Source organism: Bufo gargarizans, chromosome 3 (assembly GCF_014858855.1).
Source record: "Bufo gargarizans isolate SCDJY-AF-19 chromosome 3, ASM1485885v1, whole genome shotgun sequence".
Classification (NCBI taxonomy): domain Eukaryota; kingdom Metazoa; phylum Chordata; class Amphibia; order Anura; family Bufonidae; genus Bufo; species Bufo gargarizans.
In genome coordinates this window covers 567,867,035-567,887,556 of record NC_058082.1, presented here as the reverse complement: position 1 = coordinate 567,887,556, position 20,522 = coordinate 567,867,035, and the positions used below count along the sequence as shown (strand labels likewise).

At 51.3% G+C, this 20,522-nt stretch overlaps 1 protein-coding gene across 2 annotated transcripts; it reads left to right on the top strand.

Annotated features, from left to right (window-relative positions):
- Positions 1–688: 688 nt before the first annotated feature.
- Positions 689–20,151, top strand: U2AF1 (U2 small nuclear RNA auxiliary factor 1). Of its 2 annotated transcripts, none has more exons than XM_044284306.1 (8): positions 689–807; positions 2,283–2,370; positions 5,173–5,239; positions 5,321–5,370; positions 5,539–5,637; positions 18,453–18,586; positions 19,406–19,498; positions 19,825–20,151. In XM_044284306.1, the coding sequence occupies exons 1-8, from the start codon at positions 764–766 to the stop codon at positions 19,982–19,984; spliced, it is 735 nt and encodes a 244-aa protein (XP_044140241.1). In that variant the 5' UTR covers positions 689–763; the 3' UTR covers positions 19,985–20,151. The 2 variants fall into 2 exon arrangements, with proteins under 2 accessions (XP_044140241.1, XP_044140242.1); XM_044284307.1 differs by having other exon boundaries at positions 715–807; positions 2,308–2,370.
- Positions 20,152–20,522: the final 371 nt, after the last annotated feature.

The following is a 20,522-nucleotide window of genomic DNA, read 5'->3' as shown; positions in this document are numbered from 1 at the left end:
TACTCCTCACAATACCCCGGCCTCCTCCACGAGACCTTCTCAATACTCCTCACAATACCCCGACCTCCTCCACGAGACCTTCTCAATACTCCTCACAATACCCCGACCTCCTCAATACTCCTCACAATACACCGACCTCCTCCATGAGGCCATCTCAATACGCCTCACAATATCCCGACCTCCATAATACTCCTCACAAATAATACCCCGACCTTCTCAATACTCCTCACAATAACCCGACCTCCTCAATACTCCTCACAATACCCCGACCTCCTCCATGAGGCCATCTCAATACTCCTCACAATATCCCGACCTCCATAATACTCCTCACAAATAATACCCCGACCTTCTCAATACTCCTCACAATAACCCGACCTCCTCAATACTCCTCACAATACCCCGACCTCCTCCATGAGGCCATCTCAATACTCCTCACAATATCCCGACCTCCATAATACTCCACAGAAATAATACCCCGACCTTCTCAATACTCCTCACAATACCCCGACCTCCTCCATGAGGCCATCTCAATACTCCTCACAATATCCCGACCGCCATAATACTCCTCACAAATAATACCCCGACCTCCTCAAACTTCCTCCTTTGTCTTCTTGGCGCGCTCCCCGCCCCCACACCCGTGACGTTAACTTTTGGCCCCGCCCTCGTCCTTTGTACTGAAGCCACGCCCCCCAGCGGCGCCTGCTAGTGACGCAGCACGTCGCTCCGTAGTGACGTGCTCGGCGCGCGGGCACCGGGAGGAAACATGGCGGAGTATCTGGCCTCCATTTTCGGCACTGAAAAAGACAAGTGAGAAACGTGTCTGTGGCGGGAAGAGCGGGAGGCAGGAGAGTAGACTGCAGCCTGATGGGGGTTGTACTGAGTGCAGCATTTTCGGGGCTAGGAGTGAATAGGGCACTTAGGGGAGGTTGTTGGGGGTTATACTTTGTGATTCTGGAGTGGAGGATGTTGGGGGTTGTACTTTGTGATTCTGGAGTGGAGGATGTTGGGGGTTGCACTTTGTGATTCTGGAGTGGAAGATGTTGGGGGTTGTACTTTGTGATTCTGGAGTGGAAGATGTTGGGGGTTGTACTTTGTGATTCTGGAGTGGAAGATGTTGGGGGTTGTACTTTGTGATTCTGGAGTGGAAGATGTTGGGGGTTATACTGTGTGATTCTGGAGTGGAGGATGTTGGGGGTTATACTGTGTGATTCTGGAGTGGAGGATGTTGGGGGTTATACTGTGTGATTCTGGAGTGGAGGATGTTGGGGCTTGTACTGTGTGGAGGATGTTGGGGCTTGTACTGTGTGATTCTGGAGTGGAGGATGTTGGGGGTTACAGTGAGTGGGAGTGTTCTCAGTGCTCCATTATCGGCACCCTTGTTTGAAGCATTTGGTGAGGGTGTCGTGTGGCGGTCTCGGGGTCAGTATTACAGGTGGGGGTGTTGTGTGGCGGTCTCGGGGTCAGTATTACAGGTGAGGGTGTCGTGTAGCGGTCTCGGGGTCAGTATTACAGGTGGGGGTGTTGTGTGGCGGTCTCGGGGTCAGTATTACAGGTGGGGGTGTTGTGTGGCGGTCTCGGGGTCAGTATTACAGGTGGGGGTGTTGTGTGGCGGTCTCGGGGTCAGTATTACAGGTGGGGGTGTCGTGTAGCGGTCTCTGGGTCAGTATTACAGGTGGGGGTGTTGTGTGGCGGTCTCGGGGTCAGTATTACAGGTGGGGGTGTCGTGTGGCGGTCTCGGGGTCAGTATTACAGGTGGGGGTGTCGTGTGGCGGTCTCGGGGTTAGTATTACAGGTGAGGGTGTCGTGTGGCGGTCTCGGGGTCAGTATTACAGGTGAGGCTGTCGTGTGGCGGTCTCGGGGTCAGTATTACAGGTGGGGGTGTCGTGTGGCGGTCTCGGGGTCAGTATTACAGGTGGGGGTGTCGTGTGGCGGTCTGGGGGTCAGTATTACAGGTGAGGCTGTCGTCTGGGGGTCAGTATTACAGGTGAGGCTGTCGTGTGGCGGTCTCGGGGTCAGTATTACAGGTGGGGGTGTCGTGTGGCGGTCTCGGGGTCAGTATTACAGGTGAGGGTGTCGTGTGGCGGTCTCGGGGTCAGTATTACAGGTGAGGGTGTCGTGTGGCGGTCTCGGGGTCAGTATTTGGTGGGGGGGTGCAGTTGATTTTTGGTGGTCCTAGAGAGTTGTCTTGCCGGTGCAGCTTGTGGATATTGACTCGGTGACGAGTTTGCCCCTTAGTGTAGTGTTTAGTTTGCGTTTATAACAGGGACCTGTTTTCTCCTCAGGGTTAACTGCTCCTTTTACTTTAAGATCGGGGCGTGTCGCCATGGAGACCGATGTTCACGACTACACAACAAGCCCACCTTCAGCCAGGTATGTATTGTGGTCTGTACGTGATTTCCCATAAGTCATTGCAGCCTCGTCCGTAAGACTCTTGTAAGTGAGGTCTGGAGACCGCCGCCGTACATCTGCCCTGGTGGATGGGGTGGGTGCCGCCGCCGTACATCTGCCCTGGTGGATGGGGTGGGTGCCGCCGCCGTACATCTGCTCTGGGGTGGTGGGTGCCGCTGCCGTACATCTGCCCTGCTGGATGGGGTGGGTGCCGCTGCCGTACATCTGCCCTGGTGGATGGGGTGGGTGCCGCCGCCGTACATCTGCCCTGGGGTGGTGGGTGCCGTCCTACGTCTGTCCTGGGGCGGGGGATCTGTCTAAATCAGTTGATGTAGAACCGTTGTGTTACTTGAATTGATGTGACTAAAGCCATTATACCTCCCCACATCCTGCTGCAGGGGAACCACTAGGCTGCTGTCTCCTTGGAGTGATCTCTGTTCGGTGGCTGCTGACTTGTGGGGGTCAAGGGATCAGGGAAAACTGGCGTTAAGGGTGTGCAGAGGACATCCAAACAGTTTGTAGTCAGAGCAGGCAGTGGAGAACCAATATCGGAAATCGGGTAGAAGTCATTACACTGAACAGGCAGAGGACAGAATGGCAACCCTTTGCAGGAAATGTGTTCTAGAACCTATTGCTCAGGCACATTCACAGGGGAATGTGCCTGAAGTACTTCAGGGTGACCATCTGTTGGCTTGGAAAGATAATGGTGCATACTGGTCCTTAAAGGGGTTATCCAATAGTAGAAATACCTCCCATAATGCCTGGGCCCTTCCTATAGACGATACTTACCCGGTACCCACGTCCCTCCGGATCCCTGCACGGCTGCTGCTACATCAAAAAAAACAAACATCCACGGCGGGGGAGTAGCCCACAGATCGGGTGAGTATTGTCTATAGGGCGGGGGGTGTAACTCTACTATTGGATAACCCCATTAATAGCTATGGAGTGAGAGGAATCGCTGGCAGAAGCGGGCCTCAGCCTGCATGGAGGGAGCATTGGTACTGCAACAGTCAGGACCACCGGGCAGTGAGAGGGGGCTGTTAGCAGGACTGAAGCAATTGAATAGGAGAGCAAGACCGCGGCTATGCCCACCGGAGAGAGAGGAGCGGAGCACAGACTGCCTCCATGACACTGTCGGCAGTTTTGACCATGCTAATTCATAGGAGCACTAGGTAGGTGCTGGGGATAGCCGGGCAAACATGCCTATTGTGGGGCTGTGAAATGGGAGGAAAAACGTCACACTTCTGATGGAAAAAACTCCACGGGAGGTATGTTCCTTCTGCTCTCCACGGCACCTACCTAGTGCATGGTCAATCCTGCTGACAGACTCCCATTAAGGCCTCATGCACACGACAGTATTTTTTCACGGTCCGCAAGACGGGGTTCCGTTGTTCCGTGATCTGTTTCCGTTTTTGTTTCCGTGTGTCGTCCTTGATTTTTGGAGGATCAGCAGACATGAAGGAAAGTGAAAGTGTGCATCCGTGTTTTTTTTTTTGGCGGACAGGAAACGCGGATCACGGACGCGGATGACAAACGGTGCATTTTCCGAGTTTTCAATGGGTTCGCTGAAAATCACAGAAAACGGAACAACGGACACAGATTCACACAACGGTCGTGTGCATGAGGCCTAATGAGGAGGTGGAGTAATGTGTAAAATTGACTGCCGTGAATGTCTCCTGCCCGAGTCACAGTGCAGCTGGGTGGGGCCCCCTGGTGGTGTAGACCTGGCCCGATGTGAGAGGGTCACTGCACCTCCGGAGTTTTCTGCTCCTCTGCACATTTCTGTCGGGGGTTCTTTTACTTCTTCTCGATCCACACTGTTTGATAACTGGTTGCAGTCAGTGACCTCGGGTGTGTCCTGTTTTTGTGTGCCGTCGGTGCGTCCGCGTGAGTGCCGGGGCCACATGCCGTCGGTGCGTCCGCGTGAGTGCCGGGGCCACGTGCCGTCGGTGCGTCCGCGTGAGTGCCGGGGCCACGTGCCGTCGGTGCGTCCGCGTGAGTGCCGGGGCCACGTGCCGTCGGTGCGTCCGCGTGAGTGCCGGGGCCACGTGCCGTCGGTGCGTCCGCGTGAGTGCCGGGGCCACGTGCCGTCGGTGCGTCCGCGTGAGTGCCGGGGCCACGTGCCGTCGGTGCGTCCGCGTGAGTGCCGGGGCCACGTGCCGTCGGTGCGTCCGCGTGAGTGCCGGGGCCACGTGCCGTCGGTGCGTCCGCGTGAGTGCCGGGGCCACGTGCCGTCGGTGCGTCCGCGTGAGTGCCGGGGCCACGTGCCGTCGGTGCGTCCGCGTGAGTGCCGGGGCCACGTGCCGTCGGTGCGTCCGCGTGAGTGCCGGGGCCACGTGCCGTCGGTGCGTCCGCGTGAGTGCCGGGGCCACGTGCCGTCGGTGCGTCCGCGTGAGTGCCGGGGCCACGTGCCGTCGGTGCGTCCGCGTGAGTGCCGGGGCCACGTGCCGTCGGTGCGTCCGCGTGAGTGCCGGGCCACGTGCCGTCGGTGCGTCCGCGTGAGTGCCGGGGCCACGTGCCGTGTGCCGTCGGTGCGGCCGCGTGAGTGCCGGGGCCACGTGCCGTCGGTGCGGACGCGTGAGTGCCGGGGGCCACATGCCGTGTGCCGTCGGTGCGGCCGCGTGAGTGCCGGGGCCACGTGCCGTCGGTGCGGACGCAGCGTGACACACGGCAGTGGGTGGCGCCCCTCCAGCAGTATGAGAGTCCTGGGTGTAGTGTGGTGAGGAGGTAACTGATTGACCCGACTCTCTGCTGGTATATTTATGGTGACTTCTTCTCTTCCAGACTATAGCGCTGCTGAATATTTACCGAAATCCGCAGAACTCCTCCCAGTCAGCAGATGGCCTGCGCTGTAAGTTCCCCGACTGCCCCTCCCCCGCTGGTGTGCTGCCCTTCATCTAGCGCTCCAGCTAACCATTCTCTGCTTTCCCAGGTGCCGTCAGTGATGTGGAGATGCAGGAACATTATGACGAGTTCTTTGAGGTAAGAGGTGTGAGCTGTGCGGGGCCGACTGAGCGGCAGCTCGGGGGCGACTGATGGATAATAGTTCTTATGAGATTTATTGGCGTCCCGGACATTAGAACTTGACGGAGAGTGGTTATGCTCCATGTATCACCTGGTTTCACCACTTTTCTTGGTTCATTCTTCCAGGAAGTCTTCACAGAGATGGAGGAGAAATATGGAGAAGTGGAAGAGATGAACGTCTGTGATAATCTGGGAGATCATTTAGTGGGGAACGTGTATGTGAAGGTGAGTGACGAGCTCTGGTGTCATGTAGTACTGCTGCGGGTTATGTTCTAGGCCTGATAGCGGCTTATCATCATATGGCGGCTTTGTATGTATGTGCAGGTGAGTGACGAGCTCTGGTGTCATGTAGTAGTGCTGCGGGTTATGTTCTAGGCCTGATAGCGGCTTATCATCATATGGCGGCTTTGTATGTATGTGAAGGTGAGTGACGAGCTCTGGTGTCATGTAGTAGTGCTGGGGGTTATGTTCTAGGCCTGATAGCGGCTTATCATCATATGGCGGCTTTGTATGTATGTGAAGGTGAGTGACGAGCTCTGGTGTCATGTAGTACTGCTGCGGGTTATGTTCTAGGCCTGATAGCGGCTTATCATCATATGGCGGCTTTGTATGTATGTGAAGGTGAGTGACGAGCCCAGCTTCAGCACTGACCGCTCTGGTGTCATGTAGTACTGCTGCGGGTTATGTTCTAGGCCTGATAGCGGCTTATCATCATATGGCGGCTTTGTATGTATGTGAAGGTGAGTGACGAGCCCAGCTTCAGCACTGACCGCTCTGGTGTCATGTAGTACTGCTGCGGGTTATGTTCTAGGCCTGATAGCAGCTTATCATCATATGGCGGCTTTGTATGTATGTGCAGGTGAGTGACGAGCCCGGCTTCAGCACTGGTGTCATGTAGTACTGCTGCGGGTTATATTCTAGGCCTGATAGCAGCTTATCATCATATGGCGGCTTTGTATGTATGTGCAGGTGAGTGACGAGCCCGGCTTCAGCATTGACCGCTCTGGTTTCAGGTAGTACTGCTGCGGGTTATATTCTAGGCCTGATAGCAGCTTATCATATGGCGGCTTTGTATGTATGTGCAGGTGAGTGACGAGCTCTGGTGTCATGTAGTACTGCTGCGGGTTATATTCTAGGCCTGATAGCGGCTTATCATATGGCGGCTCTGTATGTATGTGCAGGTGAGTGACGAGCTCTGGTGTCATGTAGTACTGCTGCGGGTTATGTTCTAGGCCTGATAGCGGCTTATCATCATATGGCGGCTTTGTATGTATGTGCAGGTGAGTGACGAGCCCGGCTTCAGCACTGGTGTCATGTAGTACTGCTGCGGGTTATGTTCTAGGCCTGATAGCGGCTTATCATCATCATGGCGGCTTTGTATGGCTTCAGCACTGACCGCTCTGGTGTCATGTTCTAGGAATGTAGTGTGATCATATGGCGGCATTGTGTGTATGTGCTGTATCTTGCACTGCTGCATCATGGATTTGTACTGTTGGGATCATTTTCGTGATGTCTCATTGTGAATGCTTTAAGCCCTCCACCCTTCTTGGCAAACTTGCTCATGGCCGATTAGGAAGAAAAATATGTTCTTGATGCCAACAATCTGGAGGGCATGGGCACTGGGGTGGTGGATATGTTGGTGCTGGTTCTTTGGCAGGGTGATGTCTGCCGACCAGTGTTGGTGCAGTATTATTGTTACTGGAAGAAATTGGCCACGTTTCATCATTCACCCAGTACGGCATGTGTGGAGAACACTGTCATATAGTGCTCCAGTATAGCAGCCAATTCACACAGATACTTCCTGTATTGCTGGGTGACCGCTCCGACATGGGCGCCGTGTGTAGACGTCTCTGCTCACTTTCTGTCTCCTAGAAAGGATACCCTTGGTAATTGGAAACTCGTGGGATGTTGAGGGTGTGCGCTCCTCTGTGTAAACGGTTCATGTTTCCAGTCGCAGAATAAGCGCGACTTTCCTAGAAAACCGCATGAAGTGCAGATCAGATGACGTCGGCCGATCCGCAGCGCGTGTAATAAGTCGTGTCGGCTGCACCAGCCGGAAGCTTGAGGTCCTCGACTTCCAACATATTAAAGGGGTTTTCTGGGAGTTTTATACGGATGACCTTTTCTCTAAAGAGGTCATCAGTATCTGATTGGAGGGGTCTAACACCCGGGACCCCCGCCCATCAGCTGTTTGAGAAGGCACATTGTCTATTCCACGGCCTGTGTCCACTAGACTGTTACGACCAGTCATGGGGACATCGAATGGAACAAAAAGTTGTTCTCTGGTCACTTTGAATGCTGCAGGCAGTATTAACTGCGGCCCCTAGAACTGGTTTGGCATGGTGAAAAGCAGAAGGGAAATTGAAAAAATAAAATTGTCGTTAAGTCCGAGGCAGATATGTAAAAGATTACAGGTCTGGTCTGTGACAACCCCCCGCCAATCCCGTCATACTATGCCACAGCTCCCATACAGGGCTCATCCACCAGAGACTTCTGGAGGCGAATCCACTGTGAGCATAGACGCTTAAGATTGGTTGGTGGGCCCATACATGATACAGTCGGTAAAATAAAATGATGGATTTTGCGTGGGAAACCAACTTAATTTGCTGCCACCCCTCTTCGTATTGAATCGGGGAGAAGAGACCCCGGCTAGCTGTTCCTAAAGGGAAGGAACCGTTATTTGCAGCCTAGCTAACCAATCAGCAATGTATAGAAATAAGACAATGCGGTGGAATGTCTCCTCTGAGGACAGAGCTCTTAGCATAGACCAGATAATCGGGTAACAAGGGCAAAACTGGAACCATTAAATCGTTAGTTTTATTATAAAAACTATGCACAGAAATCTATATTATAACAGACAGATAACTATACCGGCCGGCCGAACAGATTGGTCGGATAGAAATAGGTAAGAGGTGGAAGGGATAGAATGTCTGTAAGTTCAGAATTACCGCGGTAGGGTCCAGTAAAAGATAGTCTTTGCAAGGAATAATCCAAGATGGCGGGTGCCCATGTCCAGCAGGCGGTCGTGATGTTATTCGACGTCAGATGGTAGATGACGGACCTGAGTGGGTCGCTGTGTTTTACCCCCTCTGGAGCTGGTAGCGGCTGTGACACATACAAGTCCAGCAGGCGGTCGTGATGTTATTCGACGTCAGATGGTAGATGAAGGACCTGAGTGGGTCGCTGTGTTTTACCCCCTCTGGAGCTGGTAGCGGCTGTGACACATACAAGTCCAGCAGGCGGTCGTGATGTTATTCGACGTCAGATGGTAGATGAAGGACCTGAATGGGTCGCTGTGTTTTACCCCCTCTGTAGCTGGGAGTGGCTGTGACACGTGCAAGTCCAGCAGGCGGTTGTGATGTTATTCGACGTCAGATGGTAGATGACGGACCTGAGTGGGTCGCTGTGTTTTACCCCCTCTGGAGCTGGTAGCGGCTGTGACACATACAAGTCCAGCAGGCGGTCGTGATGTTATTCGACGTCAGATGGTAGATGAAGGACCTGAATGGGTCGCTGTGTTTTACCCCCTCTGTAGCTGGGAGTGGCTGTGACACGTACAAGTCCAGCAGGCGGTCGTGATGTTATTCGACGTCAGATGGTAGATGAAGGACCTGAATGGGTCGCTGTGTTTTACCCCCTCTGTAGCTGGGAGTGGCTGTGACACATACAAGTCCAGCAGGCGGTCGTGATGTTATTCGACGTCAGATGGTAGATGAAGGACCTGAATGGGTCGCTGTGTTTTACCCCCTCTGTAGCTGGGAGTGGCTGTGACACGTACAAGTCCAGCAGGCGGTTGTGATGTTATTCGACGTCAGATGGTAGATGACGGACCTGAGTGGGTCGCTGTGTTTTACCCCCTCTGTAGCTGGGAGTGGCTGTGACACGTACAAGTCCAGCCTTGGGTAATTGGAAGAGGGGCAGTTCTTGCCCCAGAGAGAGAGTCTGCCAGAATCCCTGCTTTGCCAGTTTCTCCGTACCCATAGGTCAAATTAAGAAATATAATTCATATTTATAATCAGTAGAACTTTACGAATCATCTGATACCAAATATGACTGGAAGACAAAACCGTTCGCCTGAGAACCGTCATATCGCAGAGCGGGAATCTCCGATTTGCTTGCGGATTTCCTGGAAGGTGTTAGAATAACCTCAACCATTTCTGAAGAGATTGTTTGTTTATTCCATATTTATCTAACGCAGGCATGCTCAACCTGCGGCCCTCCAGCTGGTGCAAAACTACAACTCCCAGCATGCCCAAACAGCCTACAGCAGGGCATGGTGGGAGTTGTAGTTTTACAACAGCTGGAGGGCCGCAGGTTGAGCATGCCTGATCTAACCCATGAAATATGAGGGAAAATATGGAAAAATATGAAATCTATGGATTGGAGGTGACTCTCAGGTCGTCTTCCTTCTTGTACCAACCAGCTGTGTGATAAGGATCTGTCATTCTTCTCTGACCAGGTTTATGGTGTTAGGACCCCTGCTGTGCTGGGGCCGCTCAGACTAGAGAGAGGGCACTTTTATGGGGTTTTGTCAAGACCATATCAGATTGGTGGATGTATAACCCGGCAAGGGGTCAGGAGGAATCTTTGGCAAGGATTTGCTAATTTACCTCTGCTCTGTGAGCTGTAACTGAGAGTTTTAACTCTTTGTGTGACTGAGAGGGCTCTTGTGATTTTTGTCATCTTAAAACAGGGTGCATTCGCAATGTATTCGTATTGCCGAGGTCTTGAAGCGTCACACCTTCCCCTTTTGGAAGATTGGGGAAGGAGTGGTCAGCAAGACTGTGACTGAAGCAATCCCCACTCGCTATTTAGGTTCATTACAGCGGTAAATCCCGTCAGGATTCTGGTGGCGACTTCCCGGTTTATGGTGGATCGTAAACTAATACTGTTGGAGCGATAAGCTCAAACTGAGGAGTTTTCCATTGGTACCAGCTGTACGTTTCAGCCAGCAGAGGGGGTTGTGGTCTGTGACTACTGTATAGGTACGACTAACTTCTGTAGGGCCCACACAATCGCTAGACACTTCCTCTGTCGTGGAAGTAGCTTCCTGCTCAGGTAGGGGAGAGGCTCAGGTAGGGGAGAGGATGCTCATTCCCGGTTGCATCCACCTGACTAAGTACAGCTCCTAGACCAGTGGTGGCGAACCTGCTGCACTCAGAGCCCTCTCTGTGGGCACCCGCACCCTGGAAAAAGTCTATAGTGTACCAATATGCCATTCATCAGCGCAGGGCACACTATGAACGGCACAGGCAGCGCACTGAATGCAGGTAGGCTATTATATGAACTGACGGGAGAAGTTGGGAGCTGGAAGGACAGGAGCGCTAGCCAGTGCTTCCTTCAAGGCCGAAACACCTCTTCTAGTTCTGGGTTCCACGTGACCGTGTTGGCTTGTTTTTTTACCCCTTTGCATCGGTCAGTGGTTTAGCCAGAGTACTATAGGATGGAACAAACTTCCTATAGTACCCTGCCATTCCCAGAGAAGCCTGTATTTGTTTTTTGGTGGTAGGCTGTGGCCATGCCACAATGGCATCAACCTTCCCTACCTAAGGTTTCAGGGTCTGGCTGCCTACTCTGTGCCCAAGGTACTGAACCTCTGTTATGCCAATCTGACATTTGGGCTTAACGGTCAGATTGGCAGCGGCAGCGGACAGTCTTCCCAATACCTGTGACAAATGGTCAAGGTGATCTTCCCAGGTTGGACTGAATAACGCAATGTCATCCAGGTATGCTACTGCGTAACCTTGTGTTCCTTCCAGCAGTTTATTCATGGCCCACTGAAAGGTTGCGGGCGCATTCTTCATCCCAAAGGGCATACGAGTAAACTCATAGAGGCCAAAGGCGTGATGAATGCGGACTTCGCTTTCGCCTCTGGCACGAGCGGAATCTGCCAGTAGCCACGGCTCAAGTCCATGATTGTCAGATAGCCGGACGCAGCTGATCCAGCAAGTCATCAATTCGAGGCATGGGATACGCATTGGTTGTGGTGATGTCATTCAGTCTCCGATAGTCTACACAGAACCGGGTTGTCTTGTCCTTCTTGGGGACTAAAACAACCGGAGCGGCCCATGGGCTAGCGGATTTCTGGATGACTCCTAACTGCAGCATTTCCTCAATTTCTCGCTTGATCTCAGCCTGCACTTCGGGTGAGGTGCGAGAGGGGCTCTGCCGTAAGGGCTTGTGGGTCCTTGCTTCAACCCGGTGAGCTGCTATGTTGGTTTGGCCCGGGAGTCCAGAGAATGTGGTGCTGTGCGCACTCAGGAGGGCGGTGAGCTGAAGTTGCTGTGGGTACGAGAGGTGGGGGTTGATGTTCCAATCCTCCGCCACTTCTCGTAGCTCTCCTAGCAGGTCTATCGGGGGATCTGGCTCTTCGGGTTCTAGCTGGCTGCACACTGCTAACACATACTGCTCTCTCTCCTAATGTGCTGTTAACATGTTCACGTGGAACATTTTCTGACGCTTACTTCCACAGACTCACTAGGTAAGTGACTGGGTTCACCTGCTTCAGAATGGTGTATGGCACTTCCCAGGCGGCCTGCAATTTGTTCTGCCTGACGGAGTAGGCCATATACTTTCTGATCTGCTTAGTATGACCGCTCTCTGGCGTGTTGGTCATACCAGGCCTCATGATGTCATCATGGCCATGAGGGACTCCTTCTTGTCCCGAAATTATAGGATATATTCAACCACGGAGACTTCTGAGGGGTCACCTTTTTCCTCCCAGGTCTCCCGAATCAGTTTTAAGGGCCCTCGGACATATCGTCCATATAGGAGTTCATAGGGCGAGAACCCAGTGGACTCCTGTGGCACTTCGCTGTAAAGCGAACAGCAAATGAGGCAGGTGCCGCTCCCAGTCCTTCCCCTGCGATTCTATGAACGTTGCCAGCATTTTCTTTAACGTTCCATTGAATCGTTCGCACAGACCATTGGTTTGGGGTGATATGGGCTGGAAGTGGCGTGCTTGATTTGCATCCTCTCACAGGGGGCTTCCATTAGCTACGACATGAAGCAGGAGCCCTGATCAGAGATCATCTCGGCGGGGAACCCCACACAAGAGAAAATCCTGATTAAGGCATTAAGACAGTGCTACCGCCTCTGGATAACGGGTGGCATAGTCCACGACTGTTAAGATGTAGCGCTTGCCAGAACTGCTAGGAATAGGGAGGAGGCCAATTATAACCACTGCCACCCTCTGGAAGGGCTCTGTGATCACCGGTAGTGGCTACAAATGAGCTCTGCGGGTACCCCCAGCCTTATTAACCCTCTGGCAAGTGGTACACGATCGGCAGTAATTGGTTATGTAGTTTCCCATGGTGGGCCAGTAAAAATGGTTCTGAACACGTTTGTGGGTCTTTCTGATACCCGAATGTCGTGGGCTGCTTTGAGTACCTGTGCCGAAATTCCCTAGGGACTACCAGCTGTCTTGTGTTCTCACCTGCGTCACCTTTTGTAGGCTGTATAGCTTCACAGTACAGTCGCTTATCTCCCAATAGACCTTATATAGACTGCCCTCGCCTGGAGGCTGGCCGGCTCGAGCCCTAAGCGTCTCCAGAGTGGGGTCATTCCTCAAGGCCTGCACGAATGCAGTGCCACAGGTCTCCTCCAGCTGACCAGTGACATAGGATGTCATCTGCGGAGAGTTACCTTGGTCAGATGCTGGTAGAGGGACGGTTGGTTCTGTCCCCACAGCCCCATCTGAGCCCAGGTTACTGACGACACTGAAAACATCTGCCAGCGCAGTTACACAATCATCATTATCACATGACGAGGTATTTCTTGCATTACTGTCATCCGCCTGAAGGTCAGAATCGCCCGAGGGGGTCCCTTCAGTCGGCTCGGAGTTCAGGCGGCTGGCCATAGCACGTGTAATAGCTAGGACAGGTAGAGCATCATGTCTATCACCATTGTTAGCACTGACACATGCATTTGGATCAACAATGACAGGTGCAGAAGTAGGCAGATTGCATTCAGTTGCTTGTACACTTAAAGGGAACCTGTCACCGGGATTTTGGGTATAGAGCTGAGGACATGGGCTGCTAGATGGCCGCTAGCACATCCGCAATATCCAGTCCCCATAGCTCTGTGTGCTTTTATTGTGTAAAAAAAACGATTTGATACATATGCAAATTAACCTGAGATGAGTCCTGTCCCCGACTCATCTCACATTCAGGACTCATCTCAGGTTAATTTGCATATGTATCAAATCGTTTTTTTTACACAATAAAAGCACACAGAGCTATGGGGACTGGATATTGCGGATGTGCTAGCGGCCATCTAGCAGCCCATGTCCTCAGCTCTATACACAAAATCCCGGTGACAGGTTCCCTTTAAGTCTGATACCTCCCGCCTAGATGCGTTAGGTACGGTAGACATCAGGTAAAGTGTCCCCGTCTCCCTGTTTCCCCAAAGGGTTGTACAGTACCTGGTTTTGGTCAGGGAGTCCTGCTTGGGTCTCCTGCGTGTCCGCAGGGTACTCGTATCGGCAAACAAGGGTGCCCAAATCAGTGCCAAGCACGGTGGCGACAGGAATATCATCCAGGACCCCAACAACCCGCTTTTGACGTCCCGTTCCCCAATCGATGGTGACTTGGGCTTGGGCCACATGAGTGCGAGTGCCCCCAACTTTAATCAGAGTGAGGTACTTTCCTGGAAGGATATCCTTTTCTGTAACAAGATGTGAACGGACCAAGGTGACATCTGTATCGGTGTCGCAGAATCTGATGACAGTCTGGCCGTTCACAGTGACGGACTGGTGATTCTGGGATCCGCCATTTACCTCGGATCCCCCGACCAGCAATACAGCGGATGAGGTGGGTGTGGAGGCATTGTCCCCTTAGGGCTTGGCATCGTCAGGGTGCTAGCTGCCTGGCTAGGTGGTTGGGCTGGCTTCTCTGCGTAACAGGTTTGCTTGGTGTGACCGGGCCTGCGACACAGCTCACACCAGGGCCTGGTTGTCTCACGGTTCACAGGGCCAGTGGGCCTGCCTTCTCTCCAGTTCTGGGACATGGCTCCGTCCCTGTCGGATACTGGAGTTCTGCGGCTGTCGGGTACCAGGGGTTTGCGGATGTGTGATACCATAGGCCTGCGAGTGTCCGCCACCACAGGTTTGCAAATTTCCAGCACCTGACTTGCGACAAACATGTCTGCCAGATCAGCGGCTTCTTTGGCAGACTGGTGCTTGCTCTCCAGCACAAACGGTCTCATGTCTGTAGGGCAGCGAGGAGCTGGTCATGAATCGTCAAATCCTCAAGGTTAGCATAAGTCTTTTCCTTAAGGGTTCAAGTCCATTGGCGGAATGTTGTGCATAAGCGGCTAGCCACATCCGCGTAAGAGTCTGTGAACCCTTTCTGGATGGCACGGAACTTTCTCCGGTAAACCTCGGGGGTTAACTGGAACTTGCCCATTATGGCATCCTTGATGGTCTGATAATCACAGTCGTGGTCTGTGGGTAGCTCCGCAAAAGCATCCAGCGCTTTACCAGTCAGCTGAGGCGTCAGGTGTAGAGCCCACTGACCCTCAGGGATGCAGAACTGGCGGCACGCTCTCTCAAACGAGCGTAAATACAAGTCAATGTCCCCGTTTTTCTCCATAACTGGAAACCTTGCTTTGGGGATCACAGGTAGAGGTATTCCTCCTGCAGCAGGAGTGTTAGGAGAGGACGACCGCTCGGCCTGTCTCATTTTGGCCAGTTCTAGTGCACGCTGGTGTTGCAGCGCTTCTCTCTGAAGCTGGAACTGCCGCTCATCTCTTTGCTGCTGTCGCTGCATCTCTTCACTTTTGAGCTGCATCTCCAGGTAAAAATGTAAATCTGAGCCAGTCAGGCCCGGTAACAACTGCTGGCTCCTAGGGCCTAAGGCATTGAGTTTTAGTCCAGAGCTGCTTGTTCCTTGCTGAGGAGTAGCAGAAGCGGTGGACATAGTGTAATCCCGGGTATCCACATCAGCACTCATAGCTGGCGCTGCTGGGTAACATTGAACGAAGTGGCGGCGAAGCCTCCCGCATGGGATTGGAGTCTGGCCGTCTCTCTCCATCAGCTGTGATCGATTTTTGTTATGAATGGCAATGCCTTGCGACTCGCATAAGGCTTGTAAGTCGGCGACAGACCAACTTTGGTAATTCGGAACTGAATCACACATTCAGAAGAGAAGAGTAAAAGAATAGGATATAGCAAAGAAAGGGTAGGAAAATGTATACCAATCCATCCGCTATCCATGTGTACCGTTTTGCGCCTGGTGTTGGGTTCTGCTATCCCACTAGCTGCCAACCAATGTGACAAACCACCCGCCAATCCCGTCATACTATGCCACAGTGGCCATACAGGTCTCGTCCACTAGAGACTTCTGGAGGCGAATCCACTGTGAGCACAGTAGACGTTTAAGATTGGTTGGTGCACAGTTGGTAAAATAAAATTATCGATTTCGCGCGGGAAACCAACTTAATTTGCTGCCACCGCTCTTCATATTGAATCGGGGCGAAGAGACCCCGGCTAACTAATCCTAAAGTGAAGGGAACCGTTATTTGCAACCTAGCTAACAAATCAACAATTTATAGAAATAAGACAATGCGGTAGTATGTCTCCTCTGAGGACAGAGTTCTTGGCATAGACCAGATAATCAAGTAACAAGGGCAAAACTGGAACTATTAAATTGTTTGTTTTTTATTATAAAAACTACGCACAGAAATATACATTATAACTGACAGATAAATATACCGGCCAGTCAAACAGATTGGTGGGACAGAAATAAGTAAGAGATGAAAGGGAACAGAATGTCTGTAAGTTCAGAATTACTGTGGTAGGGTCCAGTAAAAGATAGTCTTTGCAAGGAATAATCCAAGATGGCGGGTGCCTGTGTCCAGCGGGTGGTCGTGATGTTATTCGACTTCAGGTGGTAGGTGAAGGACCCGGACCTGAGTGGGTCACTGTGTTTTACCCCCTCTGTAGCTGGGAGTGGCTGTGACACGTACAAGTCCAGCCTTGGGTAATTGGAAGAGGGGCAGTTCTTGCCCCAGAGAGAGAAAATCTGGCAGAATCCCTGCTTTGCCAGTTTCTCCGTACCCGTAGGTCAAATTAAGAAATAGAATTCATATTTATAATCGGTAGAACTTTACAAATCATCTGATACCAAATATGATTGGAAGACAATACCGTGTGCCTGAGAACCTTTATATCTCGGAGCGGGAATCTCCGATTTGCTTGCGGATTTCCTGCAAGGTGTTAGAATAACCTCAACCATTTCGGAAGAGATTGTTCATTCCGTATTTTCCTAACCCATGAAATATGAAGAAAAAAAATGGGAAAAATATGAAATCTATGGATTGGAGGTGACTTTCAGGTAGTCTTCCTTCTTGTACCAACCAGCTGTGTGATAAGGATCTGTCATTCTTCTCTGACCAGGTTTATGGTGTTAGGACCCCTGCTGTGCTGGGGCCGCTCAGACTAGAGAGAGGGCACTTTTATGGGGTTTTGTCAAGACCATATCAGATTGATGGATGTATAACCCGGCAAGGGGTCAGGAGGAATCTTTAGCAAGGATTTGCTAATTTACCTCTGCTCTGTGAGCTGTAACTGAGAGTTTTAACTAATTGTGTGAATGAGAGGGGTCTTGTGATTTATTTATTTTTTGTAATTTTAAAACCGGATGCATTCACGATTTATTTGTATTGCCGAGATCGCAAAGTGTCACATGGTCTGAGGGTGCTTCCCCCAGTGCCATATAGAAAAGGCTCTCGGAGGCCACTTTAGGGTAGTGTACTTCTTGGGGGGAGATCGTTGACTCCTAGACATTCTACAACGCACTCAAACGTTTTGAGAAGCACACATTGTGAACGGGCTCCTGGGTGCCCAGGTAGACTTCAGTACAGTGGATCATTTGATCTGCCACCAAGTACAAGCAGCTTCCACAGTTTTATTGTCCACCATCCAGACACAGGTGACCCCTTCATTACACTTTTTTCCTGTCCAGACCATTTCCAGGCACTTTGCAGAAAGAAATTTGTCATATCGCCCATTGAAGGCCTTTGTTTGCAGCAGTGTCGTGAGCAAGAAACCTGGATTGTTATGGACTGGAACCACATCATCTATAGTGATTAGTCCAGGTTCTGTTTGGGATCACATGACAGTCAGATTTGAGTATGGAGGCCTGGTGGTGAATGCTTCAATCCTGCCTTTACTGTGGAAAGGGACACTGCCTCAACTGCTGTTGTGCTGATCGGGGAAGCTATCGTATACGAGAGTCTGTCACCCCTAGTAGTAATACTAGGACACTAACAGCTCAGAGATATGTGCAGGACATCCTGCCGCGCCACATGTGTTCCCCTCATGGCAGGGCTTCCATCTATCAGCAGGATAATGCTTGCCCGCACACAGCAAAGTTTTTCCACGAATGTCTTCTACAGATTATAACACTTCCTTCGCTGTAGCCAGGCTAGAGGCCGTATCTCGTCTTGTAGCCAGGCTAGAGGCCGTATCTCGTCTTGTAGCCAGGCTAGAGGCCTCCTGTTGATGTCTTTAAGGTCTTCTGGTTCGCTCTTGCTATCCTAACTCTTGTTGTTGGGGTTTGGTAGCCTTCTAGTCGTTGTCCTGTTGACTAATTTCAGGTCTCCTGGTTCACTCTTGGTATCCTTGCTGCTAATGTGGTTTAGTAGCCTTCTCGTCGTCGTCCTGTTGACGTCTCAAGTCTCTTGGTTCGCTCTTGGTATCCTTGCTCTTGGTTATCCTCCTGTTGGCGTTTCTCATGTCTCATGGTTCGCTCTTGGTATCCTTGCTGCTTATGTTGTGGTTTAGTAGCCTTCTTGTCCTGTTGACGTCTCTTGGGTCTCCTGGTTCGGTCTTGGTATCCTTGCTCCTGGGGTTTTATGGCCTCCCTGTCATTCTTCAGTTCATGTTTTGGTGCCACCTGCACTCATGATTATTTGTTCCCACAGACTGATTCGTAACCTTCGCATTTATAAATTTTTACCTTCTTTACTCAGCACTTGTATATTGTAATATTTCCTCTGTAGTTAGTCCCATTATGTTAACTGCTGTAATTTGGTTCCAGTTTCGTCGAGAAGAAGATGCGGAAAAAGCTGTGAAGGATCTGAATAACCGTTGGTTTAATGGTCAGCCCATCCATGCAGAGCTGTCTCCAGTCACTGACTTCCGGGAGGCTTGTTGTCGACAATATGAAATGGGGTTAGTTTGGCCTGTGGGGGGGGAGACACAGCGTGGTATCATCATCATCAGCTGATGGAGGGTGGAGGCGGGGCAGAGTGAAAGCATTCCACATGGGGCCCACGTAGACCAGAGAATGGACGTTGCCTTCAGTATAAGGATCATTGGGCAGGTGGGTGCTGCCTCTGGGGAGCATGTAGAACAGAGGGAGGATGGATTCTGCCTCTGGGGAGGTCACAGAGCAAAGGTAAGGACTGCAGCTATTGACTATTTTTGTAATGGAATACTCTATTGATTTAATCGAGTACTCAAATAACAAAAAATAATTAAAAGAATGTTTTTCTTTATAGAAACCCATCGCCCCGCAGTGCCACCATCTCCCTCTCCTAGCCATGTCCCAAGCGCCAGTACTTGCCTCACCTGTAGGGGCGCTGCTCCACAGCTCCTCCATCTTCTTCTCCATGCTTACGTGCACTATGACCTGACGATGTCTCAGGATACAGTGCAGTGTGGTGCGGGCTGGCGGGTGACAATTTAGCGGTAATAGCGAGCACTTCACTCCCGCTCTGTGGTCACATGACACAAACAACATTTTTTTTTTTTTTTGTGTGTGTCGAATTACTCGATTCAATCCAGTAATCGTTTCAGCCCTAGTGCTGGCTCTGGAGCGCAGTGGTGAAACTTCAGTAGTGTAAAATATGGTTGCTTCTCACATAACACCTCTTTGGCCTCTGCTTTGTTCCACCTGATAAGACCAGGCCTTGCACTGCTGCCATGTAGCATTCACTGTAAGATTTGACATGTTGAAGACTTGTGTCATTGTGTATTTTCTGTCCTTAGGGAGTGTACACGTGGTGGCTTCTGTAACTTCATGCATCTAAAGCCCATCTCCCGGGAGCTACGGAGAGAACTGTATGGCCGACGCAGAAAGAAGTAAGACCCCAGATCTTCTGTACATTTCCCTTCTTTGTCGTTATGCATAGAGTCCAGATATACTGAAATGCTATGACCAGGCTCTGCTTGGCTTTTTGTTCCTTGCAGTGATCCTGCCCCAGTTATGGCTGAACATAACCCAGGTGTCAGAGCTTTATAAATTGTTGCCTTGACTTCAGTAGATTTACCTTCTTGGTCTTTTACAATAAGCATTAGCTTACAATTTAGGCTCTGTTCACATTGTTTCTGCTGCCAGATTTGTCCCTCATTTCCCCAGTTTTCATATACTTAACTTTTGAGACTCTCCATGCTTTATTATTTTTCAGGCATCGCTCCCGCTCCAGATCCCGCGAACGTCGCTCTCGTTCTAGAGACCGTGGTCGAGGAGGAGGAGCAGGAGGTGGTGGTGGCGGCGGCGGTGGTGGTGGTGGACGTGACAGAGATCGACGGAGGTCCAGAGACCGGGAGCGGTCGGGGCGTTTCTGAGCCTCTGTTTTTATTCCATGTTGTGGGAGATTCCAGTGACTGGAGTTTGCGGCAGGGGGCTGCACTCATCCGCTGTGGGGAGGGGGGATGCTGGGATTTATTTCATTGTATTTCATTTTTTTTTCTAAGAGCCGGGCTTCTGAATAAACATTTGTAGTGATCCAGTATCACTAGTGTCAGTCTGTTCCATGAGATGTCCCTATAAGGTAGAGCTCCTCACACTTGGTAATGCTTGGAGATCAGACTCTGTAACTCCCTCCATCACAAATATCCACCCCCTGAATGATTGGGCTGCTAAAATCCACATAGGATGAGAAGGTAATGAGGGCTTTGTATCCACATCGGAATGCATTTCTTAGAAAAACCTTGTGCGTTTCATAATCTTTTTCCCCTTCACCTATGACGGCACTAGAGAGAGATGGATCTGTCCCCACAGTTGGACAGGAAGTCTCAGAGCAATTAAAAAGGTAACGTCCACTTCCTCCGTCAGTGTGGTTTCCTGTCCTCCAGACAGAGGAGTCGGGAGCGTGCAGTCTCC